General features: G+C 42.3%; 1 protein-coding gene across 2 annotated transcripts in view; it reads right to left on the bottom strand.

Annotated features, from left to right (window-relative positions):
* Positions 1–7496: 7496 nt before the first annotated feature.
* The window catches only part of pax7a (paired box 7a), a 44087-nt gene continuing 24887 nt past the window's right edge, over positions 7497–26696 (bottom strand). For both annotated transcript variants that reach the window (XM_067505756.1, XM_067505757.1), the window contains exons 6-9: positions 22903–23068; positions 22324–22520; positions 11448–11697; positions 7497–10306 (exon numbers count right to left, since the gene is read on the bottom strand). In XM_067505756.1, the coding sequence (XP_067361857.1) occupies positions 10191–10306; positions 11448–11697; positions 22324–22520; positions 22903–23068 (729 nt within the window). In that variant the 3' untranslated portion in view covers positions 7497–10190. The remainder of the gene's footprint in view (positions 10307–11447; positions 11698–22323; positions 22521–22902; positions 23069–26696) is intronic.

Here is a 26696-nt window from a genome sequence, read left to right as displayed (position 1 = left end):
GGTGAATCCCGGGCGGCTGAGCAAAGAATAGGAGGATATTGGTTTGCATGCTTCGAGCAGGAGTTCTTATGATCCAGGTGAGAAGCTGACAGTAACAGGTTTAAGCTCTGTTCCTTCATCTGCTCCAGGGGTGCTGAGGGAAAAGTCAATCACTGACTGAACAGGTTGCTGAATAAGGAACTGAGCTGGCTTTTCAAAGAGACACAGTGGAAAAAAACGTGTGCCCAATCCGGCCTTAATTTTGGATTTTTACAATGTGAAGGCGTAAATGATACCTCTATCTTGTGTTTGAAACTTACCCCAAATAAAGCAAAAACAAATACGGATGCCAACATGCTCAGATTTCATGGAGTAAGAGCACATCATAATGAAATCATCATATTTGAATATTTACGGCTGTGTCAAATCCTGGATGTAGCTTCTCTGGTGGATTGGTGGAGTGATGCTGAGAGGAGGAGGCCTCTCAAATACGTCTAAATGATCTGCCTGGCTAGAGTGGCTAATGTGGTTTATGGGACCCTTGGGAAGCATTGCGAGGGGAGATAATTGCAGTGGCTGACACAAGGTCTGTGATATAATAACAGCACTGAGTATGTAAGCCGTACAATGATTTATCCTGTTTTGTCAGTGAAAAACACAAACACATGCTTTTGATTGTAAAACAAGATCAACACACACACACACACACACACACACACACACACACACACACACACACACACACAGCCATTAACAGCTGAGTATTAATTAAAGGAGTCTGTTTCTGGATGATCACACCTCATCTTCAGAAGAGCTGCGGTCCAGTCTGTGGTCTCAGCTACATCTGCAGCTAGTTGTCAAGGAAAGAACCTGAAACACATTTTGTGGAAAAGGTTTCTGAATTTGTCACTTTCTCTGCTTGTCTATGACCACATTCATATAAAGATACAGCCCATATGTCACCTCTGCTGTTGTATCACAGGAAGCCTGCAGAAAATTATACCGCTCAAAGACAAAGTTGTAATGCTCATTTCAGCCTGATTTTAGTTTCTATTTCATTTGACGTGTTTCTGTTTCTGACATGTTTCTCCTAAGATTCAGTGGGAAAAATAACCGAGACAGGAATTATGGTTGCAAAAGGGATACTAGCGGATAGCTTAGTTCTTTCTTCTTCAGAGAAGAAAATTAGGAGTGATGGAGGTACTACGGAACAAATTGTGAGTCTGTATACACAGTATATAACTTCCCTATTTATTAGGTACACCTAGATACGGCTCTGCAATAAATCCTAACCTTCATGATGAATACAATGTTAACTGTTGTTTTTTTTTTCTTTTGCAAATTTTCTTATAGGAAGTAGAAAAATTGATCCATTTCCTGTGTATCTTTCTTGTATGACCCTTGTCTCATCTTTTCTCCTAGTGAATTTTAAGAGAAACATAAAAACACAAGGTATAATGAGGCTGAAATTAAAATCAGATGCTTTGAGCAGTAAACATTTTATAAATTCTGGTCACATCATTTAACAAAATAATGTTTATATTTGTATTGTGCCTGATTTGAAGACATCGTTTCAAAAAGCCTGGGTTTGATTTCATGGTTTCCTTTCCTTCAGCTGTTACATTGCATTACATTGTGTTTTTGGCCAGTGGATACTTCATCAATTCTGAACAGACAAACAACACAAAAACACAAAGTAAATGCTAATAACATATTTGAATTCCAGACTGACTATAGAAGAGGCTGGACAATTGAATGCTGCTCTGTCAGGTTTTATGTGTTTTTGTTGGCCTTTGGGCGGACATGTTGTGGGTTTAGGGTTGGGGAAGCAGGGAGTTGCGAGAAACTGCAGGCCTCATGCTGAGTCCCCTGGTGCTGCCCCCTCTCATCTATGAGAAGACTCTCTTCTCCCCTGCTAAGTTTGCAAAGTCCAATTTTCAGCTAATATGGAGGTCGCAACAGCAGGCGCAGAGGGCGTAGTAGGACATAATGGCTATGGGATTGTAAATATTGGTTTTAGAGAGACACAATTGGAGGGCAAGCGAAGAGAAATTTCCATAGAGTATGTGCTGGCACCATTGGAGGCCTTGGTGCGGGAGAATAGATTTTCCATTCTAGTGTGTCACATTAGATTTTCGGAGGTGCTCAGTGGCAGGTACATGTCATTAGTAACACTTTAGCACAGTAATGAACCTTTTTATTTATCCGGTGCTTCTCTCATGAATGAATAAGGAGCTGCTCTCCAACTGTGCCCAGCCGTGAGGAGCAGACAGAGGCAGAGGGGGGAGGGAGGGATGCAAGGAGGGAGGGACATAGAGAGAGCCAGAGAGAAAGAGGGAGAGAGAGAGAGAGGTAGAGAGTGGAATGTGGAGCCCTGGGGAATGCTGAAGAGGGTTAAATGATCATTATTGTGACACAGGCAGACACACACACAGACACACACACACACAGACACACACACAAACACACTCCCCACCTCCGCTCCCTGGGGTCCTGATCTGACACTCTATTTACACACACATTTACACAGTCTACTCCCTCCTTTATAAAGCTGACAGGTACTTAAGCGGTACATTACTCTGAGGAGCTCAAGCCTCTCGGCGGTGTAACCAAACTGTCCATTCACTGCTAGCCTTGTCTCAGTGTTCATTCAATAATGGCCTCTGAGAAATGCACCAGTAACGAGCTGTTGTAACTGGGCAGGCAGACAGGCCAGGAACCTGACACTAAGCATCGGGAGACATTTAAGATGGTCCAGGCCCATTGGTGGAAAGGAAAAATCTGTCAGGGTTCAGTAGCTTGTACAAACTGTGACACTGAGAGCACTGCTGGAGCCACGTGGGAGCTCAGCTCACCACAACTGCCAGTTAGAGTTGCTTGACATATTTCTACTTGTGTTAGTTTCACTGTTTTCCGCATCACAAATCGTAGTGCAACTTGCAAGTTTATCCGACTCATCACTGAAAACCAACTAGTGCACATCGTTTTAGGTCAGTGGCTTAAACCATTGTTATACAGGTGGCAAACCTCAGTCTTAACACCTCCTCTTTGGCTCATCTCAGATCCCAGCTTGGTGCAGTGAAGCAGTTCGGAGTGGCAATGGCTGCGTGGTCAGGGCCCCATGTCACCCCCAGCATCCTCAGTGTTCATTTCCCTTTCATCTTGAGTGTGAAATTGCTGCCGGTGCAGCGCTGACCTCAGCATTAAGAGGTCAGCTATTGAAATCTGATGTGCGCCTCTCTGGCTGAGGGACTTCAACAGATGGAGGGAAAGAGAAGGAAGGTAAGAAATGGAGTCCCAAAAAGTTTAGATTAAGTTTAAAAAGCTGTTGTATGATGGATCAGAATTGGATCCTGGATTTATTTTTGATTAAATCTGTTAACGTTACATGAGTTTACAAGACAAACCATGGTAGTAGACAATGTTGGGATCAGTGTTCCTGTGTGTTTGTACTCACTGTAATAACATCACTGCGTTGCACTCAGATGGACAGAACAGAGTACTCCGGTTGTATAGAGGTTATCGCTATTGCTTGGCAGGAAGAACATCCTTGGACACAGGGTGGATACACACAAAACTATGTGAATACAACTATGTCCACATAATCAAAATCATGGTCAATTTTTGGACATTGTAGTTTTCCACTGCAAACCTTCCTGCGTGGAGTGTAGTTTAGGTGGAGGTTTACAGGCACAATTATTTTCACGTGACATTTTACTCGTTTTTTTTTTCCCTTTCCTGTTAAGGGCGTTTATATCTCTGTGTAGAGGAACTCCAAAAACTCCAAACTTTGCAGCTTTTGGCAGCCTTCTACAAAATACATGCCAGAACTTCCTGTCTCCATGTGTTTCAAACAGAAGGTTCTGCATTTAAAGTCAATTCGACACCTCATCCCACTATGAATCCCCTCCGAAAGCATATGTGATAGGAAGCGTCAGAGAAGTTTGAGGTCTTGTCTCACATTTCCCATCGGCTACACTTTCATCCCTCTCTCTCTCTGCAGCAGACCACCCCTAGCAACCCTGCCCAAATAAGGTGTTCTGCCTTCAGTGCTCTCTTCTCTGAAGAATCTGAAGAGTTCGGAATCTGCCGAAACTTTGGATCTTAAACACAAACATCTTTTATTCAAAGGGTGTCTGTAATCACAAATAAATAGCATTTCTGGCGATGAGCACAAGGCACAAGAGAGAGAGAGGCGCCTATCTCAGGAGCAGATAACTGGTAGATATGATTCCTTAGATAAGGAGCAGTAATTTGGCTTTTAGAGATAGCTCCGGGGGCCGCTATGCTGAGCTGCGCTGATTTACTGTGTGTATGGGAGGTTGTTTTTTTCCCACATTTTTATCTCTCCTGTTGAAGAGCTTTTCATCTCTGATGATTTTCTCTCTTTTTTATGTATTTCCCCCAGAAGGTGAGATCACAAACCCACAGAAGGCAGAGTGGCATGTTTTAAAGCGATGGACAAAATACAAATATTTGAAAATGTATTTCATGGTAATTATGTCAGGTTTCATGGCCTTGGCACAGTACTGAGGCACAGCCTGGATGCCTTAATTTGTATAGAAATTGTAATCATTTGTTCATTTCAAGGTGAAAATTGCATTTTTTAATTTAAATTGTATCCTGCGTGATAGGCTATTATCTAGAAAAATTGTCTCTGTGTATGGCGGTCTATGCCCTGCCGTCACGCCTGTTAGGAACCCACTTCTCCTGAGAAAGGGCTTATATATGAATCTCCTGACTGAATGCACCCAGCTTGTTCTTCACTGAGGGCCGCCACTGTGCTCATTTCCATTTTTGTTATTAATATTAATTAGTTTGAGAGCACAACGCAGATTCTAAATGTAAATCAAGCTTTGCTTTACAGTGATTTTTATCTCACTCTGATTTCTTAGATTTACAACTTTACGTGGACTATTTTCTCCTTTGTTTTTTTTTTTTATTTTAGAAGCTGCTGTATGTATGTGAACACATACATTTGCAAAACTGGACAAAAACGTCTAGTCATATCAAATAAACTTGCTGATCAAGTGTGATATAGTTTAAAGAATGTGCAATAGGTGCTGGTAAAGTTGATGGTAAATCAGACAACTTTAAGCTACGACAATGCCCTATTTGAGCTTCTGCTTTTTACTTATACATGACAGATTATCTATCTGTAATACCTGAGAGGGGGAACCATGAAATTCAAAACACCTAAAATGTTCTGAAAATAAGATTTTCTCCCTATGCAAAACACACAGTTAGGAAGAAGATGTATGCACCAAGCTGTGCATCTGTGTCAGTGTCAGTGGGATCCTCGAGGTGACGAGCACAAAGCTGCGGCTCAGGTACACGGCGTATGCTGGCATAATTACAGGATTTGGAGGATTATTATACTGTAAGTGCTTTCAAGGCGACAGCTGGGAGCTTTTTACTTCCTGTGACACATAAGCTCGAAGAATAAAACCAAGACCCCCAGAGCATTTCTTAATCATTTCTTAGCATACCTGCACACGGCTCTGAACTCTCTTTTTGGAGACAGATTTGTAAAATTAGAATATAATTATCATATCGAGTATAAATCATTCTAAAGTCGTGTTTTCAAATACACATATTATTTAAAAATTGAGACATTTGGCCTATTTTCCTTCACAGACGCATCACTGACTGTCCTACCTTCTCCTGACTCTTCAGTTGCATTTTTTTTTTTCACATCACGGTCAGGTCGAAGAGCCTGGTCCTAAATTAGATCTGAATCTGAGCCTCTATTCCATGGCTCATTCTGAAAGTGAGTATGACCAGGCTGAGGCAGTGACTTCTCTATCGCTGCCTCCTGAGCGATAGGGCCTCCTGGTCTCTACAGTGAGGCTCAGGAGTTTCATTTCCATCCCTGTGATCTAAACAAACCCATTACAGCCAGCCATTTATGCACAGGGGCAGTGCACAGGCCCCAGGCCTGAGGACACAGCCCCACAGCTAAGCAACCGTGGCACAGATCCACCTTGAATGGCCGCATGTCCATATAGAGAGGGGAGAGGAGGAACGGAGAGCTTGGGCCGCTGCACTTTATCTAAACCACTCCAGAGAGGCGAGTGGAATCGGCTCTTGTGGGTTCTGTTTATCCTCTGCTCCTGTAGTCAATCAATTAGGGGATCAAAGGAGGAGATGAGGGAAGTGTCACATAGCTCTCCCACACAGCACCGTCTGAGCTGCCACCTCGTCCAGTCTGAGTGACAGCGGACCGTAGGGAGACAAAACTCCCAGGCCGGCACCTCAGGAGACAAGCTGGAGAAAAGGGGACAACCATAGCACATGCCAAGGTCTAATCTGGACAACCAGAACATAAACTTTTAGAGGAATATATGAGGGATGACAGACAGCAGGCGAAGAGCTACCAAACAACAAATATGTTGAGAGGATCTCCTCAGGGTGAACTCATATAGAAAATATGCTTTGGAATTGATTTAGTAATTGACCCTCTTTCTGCCTCATTGACATGCTTCTCCAGAACCCACAAACACTGTTTTATTTTTTATGTGTGTGTCGTAATTAGACACTAAAGAGAATTTTCTATTTGCATCAAATTTAACTGAGCCTTGATGATATAATGTGCTGATAACACTGCAGTTTGTAGTTGATTTGGATCTGTAAATCCAAGAGGAATACTAAATATTCTGTATCTATTTATACTCACTGAGCTGTTCAAAGCTCTCAAATATTAGAGAAGGAGAGATGAATAGTAGCTACCTCGTGATAACAGTCTAAATAGAAGTTTATTCAGATCAGTTCTTACTTTATTAAGCATCAAATTTATCTCCAAATACAAACTGTGATTAGTGATGCCTTTAATTAGTTTCATTTAATTGCAAATGAACAGTAAAGTACTTGTTATTATTTAGTTTTATGTGAAATTTAAATAGATCTCACAACTTGGCATGAGTTGCTGCCTTCACTAATTTACACAGGATTGTGTAGACATGTTATAGCTGCAGTGACTGCATACATAACCGGCATGTTTCAAATGTCTTAAAAGTCAGTCGGGACTGAATGAACATCCCTATGGCGTGTTCCACATACCTTTAGCAGTGCTGCTGCTGGGGAAAAGTGAAAAAGCTCCCTGTTAGCACGCGTAACATTAAGCTTCATTACCAGACTGGTTTGGTCCCCCACATTCATACCATGCCGCAGAGATTTGCAGACAACATTCCCCGGTCAGCGACGGAAGAAGAGAGTGCTGCTGGTCAGCAGGCAGAATGAATAACATTCTACAGCTGCAACTAGATGCACTCTCAGTCTGATGTGTCTGGGCTCGCACTCCCTAATCACCGGCACTGAACTGCTGGCTGCATTGATACACACACAGACAGTAGAAGACACATATACACACAGGCACAGGGAATTTGCATAGACTTATGCATGCGCACAAACAGTATGTTCCCTCATACACTTGATATAATAATGTTTATTATGTGGTAATTTGTTAAAAACAGGCATGCAACTAGCACATGGTAAAAAAAAGACACAAATTGCAGCAATCAGTTTTGGATCTTTAATTGATAACAGTTACGCCAGTGTTACAGTAAACACACCAACAGGCTGAAGGTAGTAAATACCAATACAAGTTTCCCACTACTCTAATACTTCATACAGCAGAATAAATTATACCATGATAATATACACACATGCGGAACAGAAAAAGGAGTAAAGCAAAGCACAGATGTCAGAAAGCAACTAAACAGGTTAAGGGTCAAACAGACAGGAAAGGGGATAAGGAGTTGTTTGCTTTAAATATCCAAATGTTTATTGATGCAAGTGTTAGAAATGGGTTTGATACACTAAAGACGATCCTAAAATTCTTCCTTTTTAAAATATACACAAGTGAGGTGTCTAAGCAGTAGTAGCTGCTATGATTCAGTGTGGAGTCAGAGATACTTGACTTTTTCTCCTGAAGTCCTAGTGGTCCACGAATCAAATGTGACTTGATTCAGTTTCCCAGAGCAGAGGCTGTCTTCACCAGTTCCATCATCACCGTGCCAGACCAGTGAGTCCAACACCAAAGCCTCAGGAGTGTTATGTCCACGGTCCAGTTCAGTCTGGTCTGCACTAATAATCAGCCTGTAAGATCAGGATGTCAAAAACACCCTCAAAATGCTCTGACATGTGAAGATGATTCATCCAGCCACCTTTGTAAATATACAGTGTGGTCCAGGTAGTGTGTCTGTTTCATCAAACTTTCCACTGAGCTCAGACGGATCTGACCTCTTTTATATAATTTTAACTGTAACATTTTTTATGGAATTTTATATTTCAATAATTTATACAAATTCATTCTTACCTGGGCCCAAAACAAAAACAAAACTTTTGGTCAGAACAGGTAAACCAATTAAATACAATTAAATCCAAGTCAACATAAAACAAGCCACTTAAGGAAACTGAAATCAAACTTCCACAGATCCCTTGCATACCTACCACTCAACATAGTTTTGTTTTAGTATAAAACATATTCTTTATAAACAAACAATACACAATCTGCTCCAGCTACTGTACAGTTTTCAGTTGTGAAGGTGGCTAAGGACCAAATTCTTTCTTGAGATAAAAGGAACAATTCTGTATACATCATCAATATCACACTGATGCCAATGAAAAAGAAAAGAAAAAAACAAAACAAACAATCACAGACATCTCAAGGGAACAGCTGGTCCTGGATCGTGTCAAAAGTCAACTACGGGTGCTATACAAATGTCTCATATTCACTATTCTTTAAACTTTTTTTCTTCTTTTTGTACATTTCAGTGAGAAAGTCAAAGTGGAGGATTAGAGGGGAGCTCCAGTCCAAACCAGAGAGGGCGAGGGGCAATCAGTGGTATTACCTGTGCCCTTTTACTACTGGCTGGATTATATGGTTTTCCAGAGTGCAGGTGAATGGCACAGCTTGTGTACTTTTTAATCTCATAACAGAAAGCAGTGGAATGCTTACAGTGTGCTTGTAAATGGAGCCTGAGGAATGTTTTAAAGGAATGTTATTTAGTGGAAACCGACTGAAGGCGCATTTACAACTTGTGGCAATTACTCTGTAAAACAGAAATTGTGGCTTGTAATGGGAAGGGTCACTGTTAATTAACTCTGAAATGATATTTGTGTGATTTAATCTGCTTTACACTGTTTAAGTCACCCAGGATTCCCAGGCAGATGGGATTTGGGAACAGCGGGGGGGTTGGGGGGGGAATTGAGTTAGCCCTCCTTGGCAAGGTCCATATTTCTAAACAAAATACATTAATTTCCCCAATCCTGTTTTTGCAAACAATGCCCGCCTCCCCATGGACTACGGCTAAGGATGGGATGGAGGTTAGAAGGGGAAAGCTATTGGCGGCCAAAATGCTGCTTAAATTCCCTGCAGAATCCATCCAGCCAGACTTCCCACAGAGTGGCCAAGTTCTTTAGGAATGTCAAGATGAATATGAAAGTGGGAAGGTCAAACCACTCACAGACATTAGAGCTCGGGGAACAGGCAGAGGAACAGCAGCTTGGAAAACAATCATCCTCTTTTTGTGTCTGTGCCGACACGCAAACATGCACACAGACACTCGGTCCCAAATGCTCTCATTCATTCACTGTGATTTACACACCAACATCTAACAGAGAAAGGAGATATGAATGGAATCGGAGAACAACATAAATCACATTAACCATAATCATATAACAGCAACAATAATCTTAACAATATCAAAAAGGAACAAGAATAAGAGTCACTCAAATGATATTGGCTTTTTTAACTACTATGAACAGGAAGGTCAAAGTACATGTTGTTGATGGCTCTAAATATGTGCTGAACTGCAGCCGTGTCAAAGAAGAACCCTGGCCAAATTTGCCGACCATTAACAGGTCACTTGAGGTCCTGTCTGGCCCTCTGAGTAAAACAAAAAAGGGTGTAGGGCAGGTTAGGAGTGCAGGGGGCAGGCAGAGATGCCCAAAGAGTGTGACAAGGGGGTGCAGAGCCGCCTGGTGGATTGCGTGAAAAGTTTAGTTCCTTTCCCAGAAAAAGGATGTCATACCCACAAGTGCCACTTTCTCAGGTACACAGTGAGGCTGCGTGTCTGTGCACCCATGTCATGGCCGGGCTGCATAGTGCGCAGCAGAAAGGCGAGCTGGATTTGGACTCCAGACTTGATGAAGCATGGAAAGAGGTGGCAGAAGATGAGGAGAGCAGTCAGGGGTGTGTCCCAAGGGTTTTAGTAGGCCTGTCCCGTTTCCACTTGCAGGAGTCCCAGCACGGCCGAGTGGTCCCCAAGTTTCATCCTTCTCTGGGTGGATAAGCTAACGTTCTTAGCCAGGTAGTCTACGGCAGCTACACAGAAATAAACAGATAGAATAAAACTGTCAGACGTTGGATGCCTGAGACATATGTCCTATTCACTCTCATTTCATTCCTCTGATTAAGGCTGAAATAAGTTGTGGCAGAAGCGACTGAGTCAAATGAAAAACAATTCACAAAGAGAGAGTGAAAGATAAAAACCCCTCCCCAATCCCTTGTTTGAGGTTGGCATGCTGCTGGCACAGAGCATGTGCATCCTGGTAAAGTCTCCATGCTGTCACTCACACGGGTCCCCATGTGTGTTCTGTGTGCCAGTCTTCATTACACTTGGCATCTCTGATTTCATGCCCTCCACACTCCACATGGCCGATCATTTTCATCCTCAGACAGCAGCTCTCTCCTCTCTCCTCCATTCATTACCCATCTACTGTGCTCAATCACCATCTTAATTAACCTCACATCAGCTCACATCCGCACTGCCATCAGCTTCTTGCTGCTGACAAAACGCTGGTACGCACACACAAAACGTGACAGATTGGCACACGCTCGCATGCAAGCAGGACACAAACAAATATTGGAAAAAAGAAGCAATATGCAAAATCACCACTAAAACCTGTATTTAAACTCAAACAATGTTGGCTAGCTGGTGCTGGTTGACTTGTTGGGGAAGTGTGCTTCGTTTTACCTCTTATGAATGACTGTGACAGCATCAGTCAATTATGCTAATCTAATAAAGCAAACTCTTTCCTGCCCTAAGGGTGTGTGTATGTGTGTGTGCAAGAGAAAGAGGAAGAGAGAGAGAGGTGGGCAAGAGGACATTGTGGCCCCTGAGGGTGTGCCATTCTTTGAAGTGGCCCTCTCCTCTTTCCCATCCAAGTGGAGTGGGGTGCGACTAAGGCAGCTCTCTAGGAGGATGGTGGGGGTGGTGGTGGTGGGAGGGGGGTCTTTATCAAGAGCACGTGTCTGCCTCTGCTAACCAGAGTGCAAAGGTCAGCTCCTCTTTCCTGGGAGCTGGGCATTACTTCATAGGCTTTCTAAATTTAGTCAACTTCAGAGGAGAACAGAATCAAATGATCTGCTGTTGTAGCACGAAAAGACAAAAAAACACACTTACTTGTACATCAGTAAATAAACAAAGACACAGTATTTAAATGTTTATGCAGAGTTTACTTACTCTGCCCGTACTGGCTGTATTGGTAGCCTGCAGTAACAGGGTCCACGCTGTAGCTGGTGGCGCTGTAGGTGGGGGGACAGTATGACTGGGAGGAAGCCAGGCTATCCACACTCTTGATGGTGTCAGAGCGCTGGCTGCAGCTGGCTGAGATGGGGTTGGAGCTCTCCAGGCTGCTGTGCAGGGGGGAAATAGAAAAGTCGTGCTGGGGCTGGGAGGGTACGGCGCTGGGGTTACTCAGGATACTCATCACCTGGGAGGGGAAAAGGGGAAACGGAGGATGTTAGAAATTTGGAAAATTGAGGATCAAAGCACTGACAGAGTTGAGGGAAGGAACGCTTTTTTTCCCAGCAAATATAGTGCCATCCTAGCACTTCACGGTAAAGATGCCAATAGAAATACACAATTTCAACTTTGGAATAGGGAAAGAGAAAAACTTCCACATCTTTTTTTTAAGCACATGGAAGGATAGACGGACAGAGAGAAGTGTGATGAGGTTATAAAAAAGAGAAAGGGAACAAGAGAGACTGTTTCCATTAGCTGTTGATGCCAGTAAGTGTTTTGCTTTGGGACAGAAGGGTCCAAGGGTGATAATAGACCCAACATCAGTGCCAGACAGCCCCTGTCCTGGAGCCTGAGGCCTGATCCTGAGCCTACAGCACAACAAGCACCAAGGGAGTCCCTAATCCTTTGCCGCTAGCCTACCCATCTCATGAATAGTAATGGTGTTGGAACTGGTAAATGATCGCTTCAGATCCTCACACAAAGTAGGCTCCACAAACCTTTACCGAGGGGCCCGCTGATACTGCAGGTTGGGGCTCGCCTGAATATTACAGCGTGTATATTATTCATATTGCATAAAAGCTTCCAATTCAATATTCTAGGTTCATGTAATAGCATGAGACATTCGTCAGAAGATGGTCTCAAAATATGTTAAAATGGAAGAGATTACTACTAGTGCTACTCCAGTGTGAAGCACGGTGCCACGGAACACTGTGAAGAATTTTGTTTTCTTATTCTGCTAGTTTCTTTAAGTGAAAAGGGGAAAGTGGAGTGGGAGGGGTGGTAAAAAGAGAACTGTCCCACACATATTTCCCTCCTATAGCAGGAAAGTCTTCCTTTCAACATCAGGTTCATGTTGAATTTTGCTATGCTGCACTGGCCTTTGGCCCCTTGGCTGCTAAACCAATTAGCCCATCATAGAGGTGGTTACACAGGGGTGATACACGCGCATACGTATGTTTGCCAAACAGTCCACAAATAATGCACCAAGCCAAGAATATCCCACAGAGGGACAATTAACCATATTCTTCAAATTAATCATATTTTAGATGATGTCTCCAAGGAAATATGAAGCACTCAAGGCACATCAGAAACAAAAAAGCTGGTTAGTTGTTTCCACATGTTAATTCTATCAGTATGGAAAACCCCCACCGTCCCCTCCACATCTGCAGACAAAGCATGTGACATGTATCCATAAGAGGGAGATTCATGGCTCTCTTCATGCTGGACACATGTAAAGCTTCCTCACATATGGACCTGAGCTGCACACGCTGAGGAAGCTGAGAGGAGTATATGTATGGCTGATGGTTGGCTGAAAGTGATGAGGGGAGCTTGTTAAGTGTCCAGAGAGAGACAGCTAGAGGGCATAAGTCCATTTTAGTCATTGGTTAATTGAAGTTTGATTACATCGCTTCTTTATGAAATAGAATAGCCAACAATTGTCTCGATTATTATTCACGCTTATAAAAGTTCTTCAAAAGAATATGACTTCTTATCATTGATATTGTTGCAGTTTTTCTATTTTAGTGAATTAAGATGTGTAGGACACTTTAGAGTCTGACAAGTGTTAGTCTGACAGCTGAGAGGATGTATATCCTTCAGAGGTCCTTCTTGAAAAAGGAAGATTCTCTTTCTAATTACTTAAGATTTGCTAGAGGGAGAAAGGTAAACTTGTCTGGAGTAATAAGGTTTTGTGAGCGCTGTGTCAGTTTTATTTAGTCTCACACTGCCAAACAGAAATCAGTGCAGTTTCACCGAACCATCCTAACAATCTGATGAAGGTACGCAGATGTAAATTCATCTATCGTGTGCCAGGTTGACTTATAAGAGTCACTTCAGCCTCTCAACACCACTCAGAACTGTCTTATTAGTTCTTCAGCCACAGATCTTATGTTACTGACTTTTATCACTTTTATTGCAGGGTTTGCCACCATAAAATTTCCATACAATTCTTTCATTTTTAATTCAAACATTAAATGATATTTAGACACATAAGCTCATAAAACATTTGCACCGGTATGCTTTCACATGCTTCTGTTACTACAAGCTTTGTTAAACAAAACTTTACACACATTAAATTCTGATGTGAAATATCATAAATATATATCTGCTGGTTTTTGTCAATCCAGTATTTTAATAAGAACTGTCACTCAATGGGGCTGGTTCTGAAATTAAATTTCAGTATATAGGTACTTTAAGCATGACTTGTGGAGTTTGAATTTATACTTCTGGCCTGCTTTTCTCTATCTCACTCTACCTCCCTCCCTCTCTTCTCCCCCCTACCTCCCTCTCTTGCATACAGCGTCCTCAGCAGCCCAGAGTTCGTTTGTTGTTTGACGATGTGTGAGTGCTGGTTTGGGAGATAATGTGAGCCAGGACCTAGTTTAAAGGACAATGCTCCAGGGCGTTCCCTGCTTCTCTCACCCCCCTCCCCACTCACCCTCTCCTTTTCCCACTCCCTCTCTATAGATAGATTACTTTATAAATAATAATAAAAAAGTAATTAATTCTCTCAACTTCTGAGCCCTCAAGCCTGTGGCGAAATAAATGGGGAAGTGCAAATTGATACAATGTGCATCCTTTCAGATAAATAAATAGCAGACTTGAGACACAAAAAGAGGCCCTTTCATACCTCCCTAATTTCTTCAACAGACAAATTACATTTTTTTTGTCTGTGTGAATGTTTGACGAGTTGTTCTTTGTTGGATTTCCAGAATAAAACAACATGACAGAGATAGAGCTGAGAGAAACACTGGAAGTGATTCAAGAAAATGTTAAATAAAACACAGGGGGAAAAAGTAAACAGAATGGCTGCAAACATTCTGCATTTTATTAAAATAGGTCTGTGTTATTGCACTTTAACAATTTAACTCTTGTGAAATGATGAAATGGGTAGTGTTTGTCAATAAGCATCAAACCTGTGACTATGTGAAATCACATAGTAACCCTCCTGCACTGAATTAAAACATCCAAAATACAAAGTGTAAAGAGAGGATAAGGAGCGGTGTAAATATGATAGCCTATAGAAAAAGGGTTAGGGGGGCAGAAAAGAGAGGAGAAAGTGATATAGAGTGAGTGAGAGGAAAGTGGAGGCTTTGGGAAGTACAAAGACTCCTGTAGGACTGTGCTGGCCTGAGGGCTAGCCTGCCTGGAGAGCTGATAGGCACCCCTTCTGTTCCTTTCCCAGCACCAGTGCCAAGACACCCCACTCCACAAATACTCTTAATCTGCGCAAGACTGGATTAGTTCCTCTGTCACCGATAGCTCCCCGTTCTGCCCCAAATCAAAATGCCCCCAAGATGTACCTTTAAGTTAGGCAGAGGTCACAGGGGCAGACAGGGAAAAATGAGCACTCCAAATGTCTGTAAGTTATCTGAGTGGTGCAGAATAGCATCTTGCACCTTAGCAGATCTGCCTGGCTGATACTCGCTTCAGCAGAGAATGATTAAAGATCCACAGTGATGACACTGAATTTCAGATCAATATTTGAAGGCCAGTCCTGAGGGCACGATTACGAGAAGAGAATAGTATTTAATTCTGTGACCCAGGAGTCCCGCAGATCCAGTGACTGGAAACAGTTTGACTTTGAAAACTAAATATCAAATATAGAATGAAATAAGATGTATATTTCTGCAACAAATTTAGATGTTTGACAATGTTTCATTTTTAGTGCCAAACGGGATTCAGTCCTTGTTTAAATCCATGTTTAAAACATCAGAATTAAGCACCTAATAACCTGAAACAAAACAAAACTGATAGAAGTAAATAATAAATGAAAATATTAGGGACTTTCCCTCCCGAGTCAGTTGACTACTGCTTTCGTAACGTCCCACCCTTCCCCCATCCTTCACATGAGAGGGCCAGCCCAGCGGGCAGTAAGGCCCCTCATCTGAGCAGACAAAATGACTATTTAAAAATAACAGTGATTGCATAAATTGAATTAAAGCGTTTTGGTCACGGTGGAGGTGGTGTGAGGGGTGGCGTGGGGCCGCAGCAGACAGCCGGGATGGTGGCAGGCAGCAGATGATGGGCTCTGGCCTGCATGCCATTGTGTTAATTGGCCGCGGCACATTAATAAAAACTGAAAAGTGTCTTCCACCAGCACCAAAGGATAAAGAGACAGAGTCAGAATGAGAGGTACAATGGGAGGAAGGGAGCGGGGGTTGGCACTAGAGGGAGAGAAATGGGCCTTTGAAGAACGTGGTGTGTATGGGGGGTTGGGGGGTACTAATTGCGTTCAATTAAGTGGCTGATTGGCACTGACAGAATCTGGGCATTGACAAGTCAGGCACAGATGAGGACGATTAGCAGGCACTGGAACAAGCTGTCACTCCTGACAACATGCCATCCCGCATCTGTGTTTCATGCATACAAAGACAGTCTAAACAAGTGGAAATGTGATAAAATTCACATTTATTTCAGGGTTATCCACCCCCAAACCCACTCCCTTGGAAATATAATATAAACTAAATCATCTGCAGTCCACTGTAACTCATATTAACATTCGAAAAAGGACAGCTGCTCAAGTTGACGGAAAGTACCCCTCCCTCCTAGACATCCAACAGTCTAAGCTATAAACTTGGCCCTGCACTAACCAGAGGTTAATATGTCATCTATTGGGCTGCAAATGGAGAACGTGTGGAGAGCAATCCTCTCTGCCCTGCTAGTGATATGGTTGAGTAACAATGGGATGGATTCAGCCACTAAGAACAAGAGAGGCCCCTGCAAAATACACACACACACACACACACACACACACACACACACACACACACACACACACACACACACACACACACACACACACACACACAGATTCAACTCTCTGCACCTTGCATCAATGCCTCTTCTAAATTAAACGGCAGATTTTCTGATTCCAGGAGAATGGTTTCAGAGAGACAGGGACTGTGTGTGTGAAGAAGCAGCTCACAGAAGGAAATCGAGGCGGATTGAGGGAGTAAAGGAGAAAAAAGCAGAAGGAAGAGGAGGAGGAGAGGAGGGGGATGTTTGCTAAAAACAGCAGGGGCCAGGTCTAGTGAAAAATGTCAGGTCAAATTGTTCTTGACAGTGTTAATATCTGCACCTTATAGTCATAATTACATGTAAATAAATAGTGAAATAGCTCTCAGCTGGAGACTGAACTGCTGCATGAGACAACCAGCTGAGGACCTAACCACCTCCCATATTCTGGTCTTATTGTCAAGAGGAAGAGAAGAGGAGAGAGAAAGAGACACATGCTGTCAATAAACACTTTTTTTTAGCTTTTTGTTTTGCAAATGCTAAGAAAACTGAGACCGTGAGATCAACATTGCAAAGGGGTTATGAGCAGGTGAATACAGTGAAATGAGAAGACAAGGGGACAGAATCAAGAAACAAATGAGAGACACACAGGAAGAGACAGAGAGAAAAAGGGACAGAATGAGAAAATGTGGGTGAAACAAAAAGTCAGAGAGAATATTAATCACAGTTATGCACCTGTCAGAGTGGCATCTGGAACTAACAGGAACCACATGCAGCTAGACAACATCCCAAACCTAACTCTGGCCATCAGGGCAGGTTCACACAAAACCAGACCTCCTTACCCAGCCATTCCATAACCCCCTGCGGCCTGATCCGTGATCCTGATGAGAAAAGTCTGGCCAAAGGTCCTGCTATTGCAAATGATGATGATTATTATTATTATTGTTATTACTACAGTGCAAGTCACCTTCAAAATATAAGCCTATGTGTCAGGAAATCTCTGCAGATAAGCATGTGACACAGTGAATGTCTGTATGTAATAGGTATTTTAGATAGGATCGATGTCTGTGCCTATACTTTAATAAAGGCAGTACCACTCTACACCTTATAGGCATTTCAACTGCGTGGGACACACAGCATGTGAATCAGTCTCAGTCATTTTCCTCCTTAAATCCCCATCTTCTAGGATTTACTGAAATTCATATTGGCTGCCTCTGCAAGATAAATGTAAATCACATTCCCTTATATTTACTATTTATCAGGATGCAGCAGCTCACTTTCAGCAGGAAATATCTCTCACCCGCACACAAACACCCTTGCATTTAAATAGCATTTTTATTGTCCGCCATAGCCTTTCATCTGGGCGTAGGGAGAAGAGCTGCCTCTCCTGGGGGGAGAGTTGGAGCAAGAGAGGAAGGTGGGGAGAGAGAGAAGGAGAGAGAGGGAAGCACTATTGGCAAGGCATCATGGGATGACAAAAAGCCAAATTTGAGAGAAGGGAGGTTGGTAGGTGAAAAATAGAATTTGAATACACAAAGCTCCATCCTAAAATATTTGGAATCACAAGCAAGATGGCTCCACTTGGGTGCTTGAGAGACCTTAAAGATAGAGTGAGCAACAAATGGCCCAGCTATAGAGATGGCTAGTAAACTGTAGTACTGTCTCAGCTTTTGAGACCGCAAATGCAGCCTGCCTGAAAAAAGGTTTCATGCTTAGACAAAAAAAAAAGTGCAATTACTTATGTCATAATCATAAAAACTACCATGATTGCAGATATAACTCTCTGCAGTTAAGGTACATGAATGCAGCACAACAGCCCCGGTGCGCAACAGAGGTACATTTTTGGTGTCACAGAGAGAGAATCTTTCCTCAGAGTTCAAAAGTGTTGCAAAACAACAGCAAACACTAATAATCTGTGCAGAAACAGTATAGCCAGTGGATATGATTTACAGTCCCTGGATTTTCTTGGCAGCTGCCAACAGCAGGTCTCTTTTTTCAGAAAGCCTCTTGCATCTTTTTTTATACTTGCCAAATTGAAACAGTATTTGTTTTAATGGGAGTTCTAATTAACCAGTATGTATTCCCCCTCTTGCTCTGCGAGTGGCTGAGCTGTGAATGCAGGCTATGTGCTCATCCCCTTTGATTTGTTGTCAGTGGAGCCTGCCAGCTGACACAGTGCCCGGTGAGAGGCTTAATGCCCAAGTTTTAATAATGTGGGGGACTACATGAATCTCCCCCTCATATTGGTATTCAGGTGCAGAATGGCTTGTTAGAAGTCAGGGAGGGAGGCGGAATGAAGCCAGAGCTGCAGATTGTTCCGTACATTTACCCCTTTTTTTTTTTGGCATCGGCAGAGCTTGCTTCTTAAAAATAATTCATCCCGTTTTTAAAAAGAAGCGTCTGCGCTAGCTAATGGAAGAGCAGCAGCACAGTTTGGAGTCTCCCCTGGCTTATCTCTCTCAGACAGTTGTGGGGAGTCGCTGGTGAGCATGGTGTCAGCGTGCGTGGTACGGTGCAGCGCCGCGCGGGCAGGCAGGCCTGGGGACACAGATCAAAGGGAGGCAGGGGTGAGAGCCGCTCTGCCTCTGATCCCGTGTACGTGTGTGTGTGTGTATGTGTGGAGGCCGGCCCACTCACACAGCCCAAAGGCCCTCCTTACACACACACACACACACACACACACACACACACACACACACACACACACACACACACACACACATCCTTGTCATTCCAAAACACACAACACTTTCATAAAACTGCAAAACAGAAAAAAAAATTCCTCAAAAAACTTTGCAAACTTCCTTAATCAAACAGGAATAAAACCCCTGTCCCCCAAACACATGGAGCTCAGTGGCTTACAACTGTCATCTTCACAACATTCATTCAACATTGCAAGAGTGAAGCCCAGTCTCTGGCACTGAACTTCTCCTGCATGGCTTCAGCTCTCCAGTGCAATGCAGTTGTTTTCTTTCCTCTCCCAGCAGGTGTCCCTGTCATGCAACAATGACGAATCAGCCCAACTGTCTTCCTACAAATGCAATGGCCATGAACACTGATTTAAGAATCATTTAAAAAGTATCTAAAAGGCTCTTTAGGGCTTTATGTTACCATGTTTTCTTGAATTTATTCAACATTCTTAAGAGATGACAGTGTGTTGGCAGTGAAAGCTCATCAGCTGTGTGTCCAACTGTTGAAAATATTGTTTATTTTCTTTCTAGTCACAGTTTAGAAATTCCAAATTGGAAGCATCACAATAGTTATTCAAGAGGTTGAAACAAATGTCTCTTTCAATTGACATACATGTGTTAAAAATGAAAAAAGATCTTAATGAATAGGCAGAAAAATGCTGAAATCTTTGAAGATCCTGGAAAAATACTGAAATGCCTGTCCTCCTTGCCCTTGCCTCTGCTTTCCAATACCTGCTGTGCTGCTAAAGGTAACAAGGGCAATGACAAAACATACTTCTGGTTTCATACATTTTGTCCAGCCATGCACAGCTTCACTCTCACCACCTCTAATATGCTGCCTCCCTCAACCAGCCAAACATGTTGTATATCCCACAATGACAGCAACCAGTTTGAGTGTGGATGGCTTTTCCACCGCCTGTAATGGGAAAATGTGTGCTGTCGGGATAGGTTATGGGATTGGGATGGACGTGAGCTCCTGTCGGGTTTGCTGAACGCTGCAGGATTCCATTACAGACTTGGCATCTCGCCACCACAGCCCATTTACTGGGAATCAGAGAATTTTTGTCAATCTTTACAGCAACCACTAGGCCATCAATGCCAGACACTTGAAAAAATGGTTCTCACATACCAATGCACATGCATATCTCCTGCAAACAGATGCCGTCTGTAACTTACAATATCAAATTCTCATTTCCATCTTGATAGAAACTCTCTTTGTGTTGCTTTTTCCCATTACAGAGAAGTGGAAATAGGAGAAGAAAAACATGCTGTGAATCATGAAAAATAAACTCTGAGGTGTCAAATGTGTGTCTATTCCAGTAAATTTTGTTTAAACGCAAGGCAAAAAAAGAACAATGTCTTATGTGACCAAGGTAAGCTGAGTGTGAACATTGTGTGACTCTTCTATGTCGTGGATAGCATTGTGTTTGTCAAGCAAGAGAGTGAGAAAGAGAAAGAGAGGGAAAGATGGAGAGGGGCTGCCCAGCCCAGCAGGACACTGCACCACAGAGTGAACTCTGATTCTGCTGTCAGTGGGAACATTCATCTCCATGCTGAGAGACTGATAGGAATGCCACACAGCATTCTGCATGCATTCAATACATTTCAATTCTGTGCAGTGCAAACATGGTGTGACACATCAAAACATCCACACCACATGCATTTGCCCCTGCCCCCCTGCCAAAAAATGAAATAAGAAAATCCACAATTTAACTTCAAAATAAATAAATGAATGGGAAAAAAAACAAACACACTGGATTTCAGGTGGGTTTTTGAAATGAATTTCAACAAACCCACTTGATAGAGTAATTGAATATTGAAAATCCATGCTGTACAGTTGCCCAAAGGCTCCTGTCCTAATCCTCACTATGACAGGAAATGTTTAATATCCCAGCACATTCTTGAATCCCTGTGAAGAGAGAGAGAATGCGACCGTGTACCCCGTGCCAGTATTAGAGAGAGCCATTAATGACAGAAAAAAAAAGACTGCATGTTCCTGGTGTTTTTCTGCAGGTTTGCAGTCAGAGCATTAGCAGTTAAAGCCCCTGTGCCACGATTAACAATCAAACACGCTGTGAGCCTCCATGTTATCCTCCGTCGCTCCAGCAGGAGAGAAAATCTCTTTTTTGTCACAAAATCCTTAATTCTTTCTTCTCTGAAGAAAGAGGGTAATACCAAGAATGTTTCCAATCTGCTTTGAGAAATATTTGAAGAAAAAAAACTCCCAATAAAACACGTGTGAACGACGGGGTAATTGTGGACAAATGCAGCATTGAAATTCATTTTCAACTCTTTACACACCATTTCAATCTTATTTTCTGCCTGTTAACCACATCTTGTTGGTGAGGGTGGGCAAGACTGGCCAGTATTGATGGGTAATTGTGTATAATTCACTCCATACACACGCTTTGCATCAATACAAATCATTTTTCATTCTGTGCTACTTAAAGCTCAACCCTTAGCATAGAGTCACATTTAAGTGCCCATTAATGGAGGTGTCACAAGAGGTTAGCACAAGAAATCCAGATATTTTCACAAAAGGAAAAAAACAAACCTGCTCATATAATATCTAACATTCACATAAATTTATGATATTGTGGACACCTCTGTCACCATAAAAAGCCTAATGCCTCTGTCACTCTGTAAATTGCACTCTATCAACTTCATACAGAAAAAGTGAGGAGGAGAAAATCACACATAGCATTGGAGTCTTCCAGCTGCAGACAATTACGTGAAGAAGATTATGAGTCTACATTTATAAGCTTTAGTTAATTATTTCGTCTGCATGTGTTCTCACTGTGCTGCGCAGGATTTAGATGTCCCAGGAAAGTCGAAAAACCTCTGTTTGGAGCAGCTTGAGTACAAGCGGTACTATCAAGATGAATTTTAATTTGTTGATGTTAATCCAATTGTTTTACAAATGTAGCAATTTAGAGTAGCTAAAATAAATCCAGGGCTTTGGAAGACGAATATAAAAGCCCCGACTGGCAGTTATTTTGCTGAACATGCTGTTTCTGAATTTTAATTTCACTCAAATAAAATTACATATTCTGAACAGTGAGAGAAGGAGGAGGGGCGGAGGAAGACTGTGGAATGAAAAATGTGACATCTACCTAAAATGGAACTTATAGTAGCAGATGTACAGAAGCGAAGCTTGTTGGACTGACCTGTGGGGAAAGCCCGTTGCCAACAGGGTTCATGTGGTTGCTGGATGCTGAAGGGCTCATGAAAGTATCAGAGTAGCTGGAGAAGCTGTGGCGATTGGATGAGAGACCATAAGCAGAGCTGCTGTCAGCACTTAGACCTCCCTGGTGCATGGAGGATGGAGGCAGGGGCTGGGGTCTGTGCAATGTACTGCTGCCCTCTGACAGCAAAAAATTACAAACAGTGCACAGGTTAGATAAGACTGAGGGAAATATGAATACAACTCTGCAAAGAAGAACAGACCAATGGAAATCCTCAAAATATAAGCTCAATAAGTTGTATTTTAAAAATCAATGTTCTTCTTCTGTACAAATCCTTTACTCAATTAGCAGATCTATAGACAGGAAAAGGACAGGAATGAATTGGTTTCTGTACCACAGTAACGATAACTACTTGCTACGCGGTTCTTACAAGCATCATCTGGTTCATCTTTAATTTTAATATTACAAACAGAAAATATGGATAGCATACCACAAATAAACACCACTAATATAATCAAAAAAGATTAAACATAGAGCACAAAGAGTAGTTATAAACCTTACCCTGTGATAAGGTAGTGCTGGGGTAGCCGGACTCTGGTAGCTGATACGTAGGTAAGGTTGGCATCCCTGTGGGAGGGAACCCTCCAGGAAGCAGGTGGTTGAAGGCTGCTAACTGATTGGCCCCGGCCTGCTTGCGCCACCGAGCTCGCCTGTTGCTGAACCACACCTATGGGAAAAATTAAAGTCTTATAAAAGCAATTCTTTGTATTTTCATCCCTTCTCTGCTCCAAATGCGTAACTTCTGCAGATTGTAATGCTCTAAAAGTCAATTTATGCCTAAGTCATGAGTATTTGCCTCCAACAGACACTCTGCTGAATGTGCTGCCACCTGTGATTAATCTGCCGGTTAGTGTGAGTGGTGGTTCTAGTGGAGAGTCTGCTTTCCCTGTGGGAGCTTCCACAGAGGCTCAGTGGTCCATCCCTACTGCTCTTAAGTGGCTGAAGCTGTGATCTGTGTAAACAGGCTGCCCTAAGCCCCCTTCAGAGAGAAGAAGTCATTTAAAGGTCAGAGGTAGGCCACAAGTCTCCACATAATACACCTCAAGTATGTTTGTTAACCTCTTAAGTTGCATTGAGAGTGGCCATCACTTCTCTCCACACAGAAACATTAGTTGGTTCTACTACTGTGCTATTCAAATGTGGCTATTTTTTAATACTTTAATGTCAGTTTAAATAAAGTGTTTTAACTTTAGAGTAAGACACAGGTCTATGGCTGCACATAGAAAAATCCTCACAAAATGCGCAGCACTAAAGCACAAACACACAATGTCAATTCTCTGAATGAAAGGGGGAAAATAGGTCTCTTTTGAAAAGCAAAGATTTACACATTTTAAAAAGGCTCCTGCTTCAACAAAACATGAATATAATCAGGCTCTTTTGAAAAGAGCCAGCAACCTGTTCCATTTAACCAAGACAAGGACTGGGCTTCACTGTGTGCTAAGGGTTGAAGGACATTGATCTATGCCTCGCACAGGCAATTCATCAGAGTTTAATACACTGTCAGTGCAGTTCATCTACTGTTGTGTTTCAAACGGTCCAGGCTATTGTGAGAGCACATGAAAGAGGGGGACAAAAGCCCCTCCATACGCCACGGAGAACAGTGGACACAAAGAGGGGGCGTCCCTTTTAAACAGGTCTTAAAGAGGGACACTTTCAAGGAGACTTACACAGCGACATGCACAGCTTTTTGGGGGCTGCCTCTTTTTCCTCACACAAACATACATATAAACTAGTATAGAGCTACAAGGGATCTCAGTCCAACCAAGATCTTAATTTGAATGTGGTTCTTTTCCCACACAGTCAATGCCTCTAAAGACCCAGTGATTTTTTTTTTCCGTGTATAGCTCAGTTTAGATGTGAGCACTAACAAGAAAGAAAATGAAATGCAACAGGCAATGACTGTGTCTGCAAACTCAATTATGCAACTAGAAAACCAACAGGAAATCTTTATCTCAAGCCTGATTCCATGTAAAGACCCTGTTTGAATCCCTTCAACATCTATTCCAAAACAAATGTTGTGTGTGGCTCCGGTGAAATTTCTGCTATTGGGATGTAGTGGAGCGTGGTTCGAGGTCTGAACTAAGCTCCTACTGGGCCAGACAAACAGCTGCCCGGGTACGGGGGGCACACCCCTGCCTTCCACACACTCCCCATTACCCCACCCCGCAGTGCCACTTCACCTCCGACCTCATCCTCTCACCCCACCCTTCTTTTATGTTCACTTTAACTTCCTTCCCCTTTGTCATCCAAGCTTAGAAAGGAGGTGTTTCATCATGGCAGACACAAGACACATAAGTGCTGGAGTTACTTTTTTGCCTTTCACCATTTTCCTTTTTTTAAACTCCATGTTGCTTTGTCATTATTTTTCCCTGCAATCTCTCAGTCATAACTTTAGGATTATTGTTTAAAGTACAATGCAGTGTTATAAGTACAATTGTTTTTTTTACAAACATATGTTTTAACAGTGTAAAAATAAACCAGTATTTCTTACCACTAACTGCTGTATATTGCACAATCTTGCTAATAAAATCAATCAAACACAAAGATTGTTTTGTATTTACATCTTTGCAGAATGTAATTTTGTTTTTGAAGTGTCCTGTTAGATGAAAGATCATAAAGAAATATGTTACAGATGCTTCTTTCAACCAGTAATCAGTCGATTTCCATTCTGACCATCCCTTTGGTTGAGATAAGGGAAAGATCATAGTGTTCGTTAAATGTAAAATTAAATATATTGTGCTATTACGCCCAAACTGCAATCTTTCTCAAGCCTGGCCATGGGCTGTGTGTTATAAAATGGAACCATAAAAAGCACCTGCTATGAGATACTTGGCAAATGTAAAAGGCTTTCATTGGTAATTTGTCATTTGACTGATCTGGAAACATGCACTGGGGCGACTGTGGTGCAGGAGGTAGCGCGGTCATCCACCAACCCCCCACTTACTGGTTCAAGCCCTGGCTCCTCAGTCACTTGTCGAAGTGTCCTTGAGCAAGACACTGAACCCCAACTTAGTTGCTCCTGGTGAGCGTTGGCCAGCCGCAGAGCAGCCCCCCATTGGCGAGTGTGTGATTGTGTGTGCAAATGGGTGAATGACAAGCCGTGTAAAGCGCTATATAAGTGCAGACGATTAATAATGTTTTTTTTATTATGTTGAAATCTAATACAGTATTTTTTTGTCTTGTTAAATGTATCACTTTTTTAAATAAAATTTTTAGGACTCATGGATGTCTGATCCAGTCCTTTCAGTTGTCAGAAAAACTCATAACATATAAAGGCAATTTTCATTATTTGTGGGAATTGGCAATATAATCTAATCTTAGAATCTAAAGAGGTTTGCTGCAACAGAAAACATGCTAAACATAAAATGCTGAGTCTACAACTTTTCAACAGATACTGGGGGCAGTGCACCCACTTTAACATAGGTAAGGCACTTTAACAAGAGATGGGTAAGTGCAACAATTGGCTAGCAAGTGTCACAAACTGAGTGAGTTTCTCTAACAATCAGACTCTCGTTTATCGCCTGGGATAAACGTGCACAAGGGCCCATACACTATCACACACATGCATACATTACATACATACACACACATCTGCTCTCACACAGACTAACACAGCCTGAAGCTGAGGATTTGAGGCTGTGCTCTGGAAGCTGATCACAAAGTCACCTTGGACCACGGATTCTCCCCAATCCGGTTTAATTCTCTGCAGTACAGAGAGCTGCAGCACTCCTCCATATCTCTATCTACCTACAACTGTGCAGCTGAATTCACGTGGCTCACTTCTCTTTTGTTTTCATGGACTAAAAGGTTTCCCTGCATCTAGTGTGCTTGGATAAGTCTGCACTGCATTTCTGGATCAATGAGGAAAAACTTTTGGGTACGATGTGGCATAGAAGAGCAGTAACCCATCTTATAGAAGTGCGCTCAGCCATGATAATGAAACAAAAGAGGAAGGTTTGAAGGTTGTTCTATAGCAAAAGAGGAGGAGGTTCTAGACATGAACTTCCAACCAGCAAAAGATACCAAACCTGCAACCATAACACTTAGTAACACATTTTTAGCCTCCATTCAAGTTTGCCTTCATTGGCTTTACTTTCCATTCACTGTCAATCAAAATCGATTCCTATTGATATGGAGGTATTTTGCAGTTATCACTGATCTTAAATATTACATATTCCAAACATTGTAAATGCGTGACACTGTGGTGCAGTAAAAAGCTCCTTGTGTTGTTTCTCTTAAATAGGATCACTCGTATTTCTGAATTCCCCGTTCAGACAATCCACCATGAATTATTT

This window comes from Channa argus, chromosome 5 (genome assembly GCF_033026475.1).
Source record: "Channa argus isolate prfri chromosome 5, Channa argus male v1.0, whole genome shotgun sequence".
NCBI lineage: Eukaryota > Metazoa > Chordata > Actinopteri > Anabantiformes > Channidae > Channa > Channa argus.
Note: the sequence above shows the minus strand (reverse complement) of the source record. Positions and strands in the feature narration are given on the sequence as shown.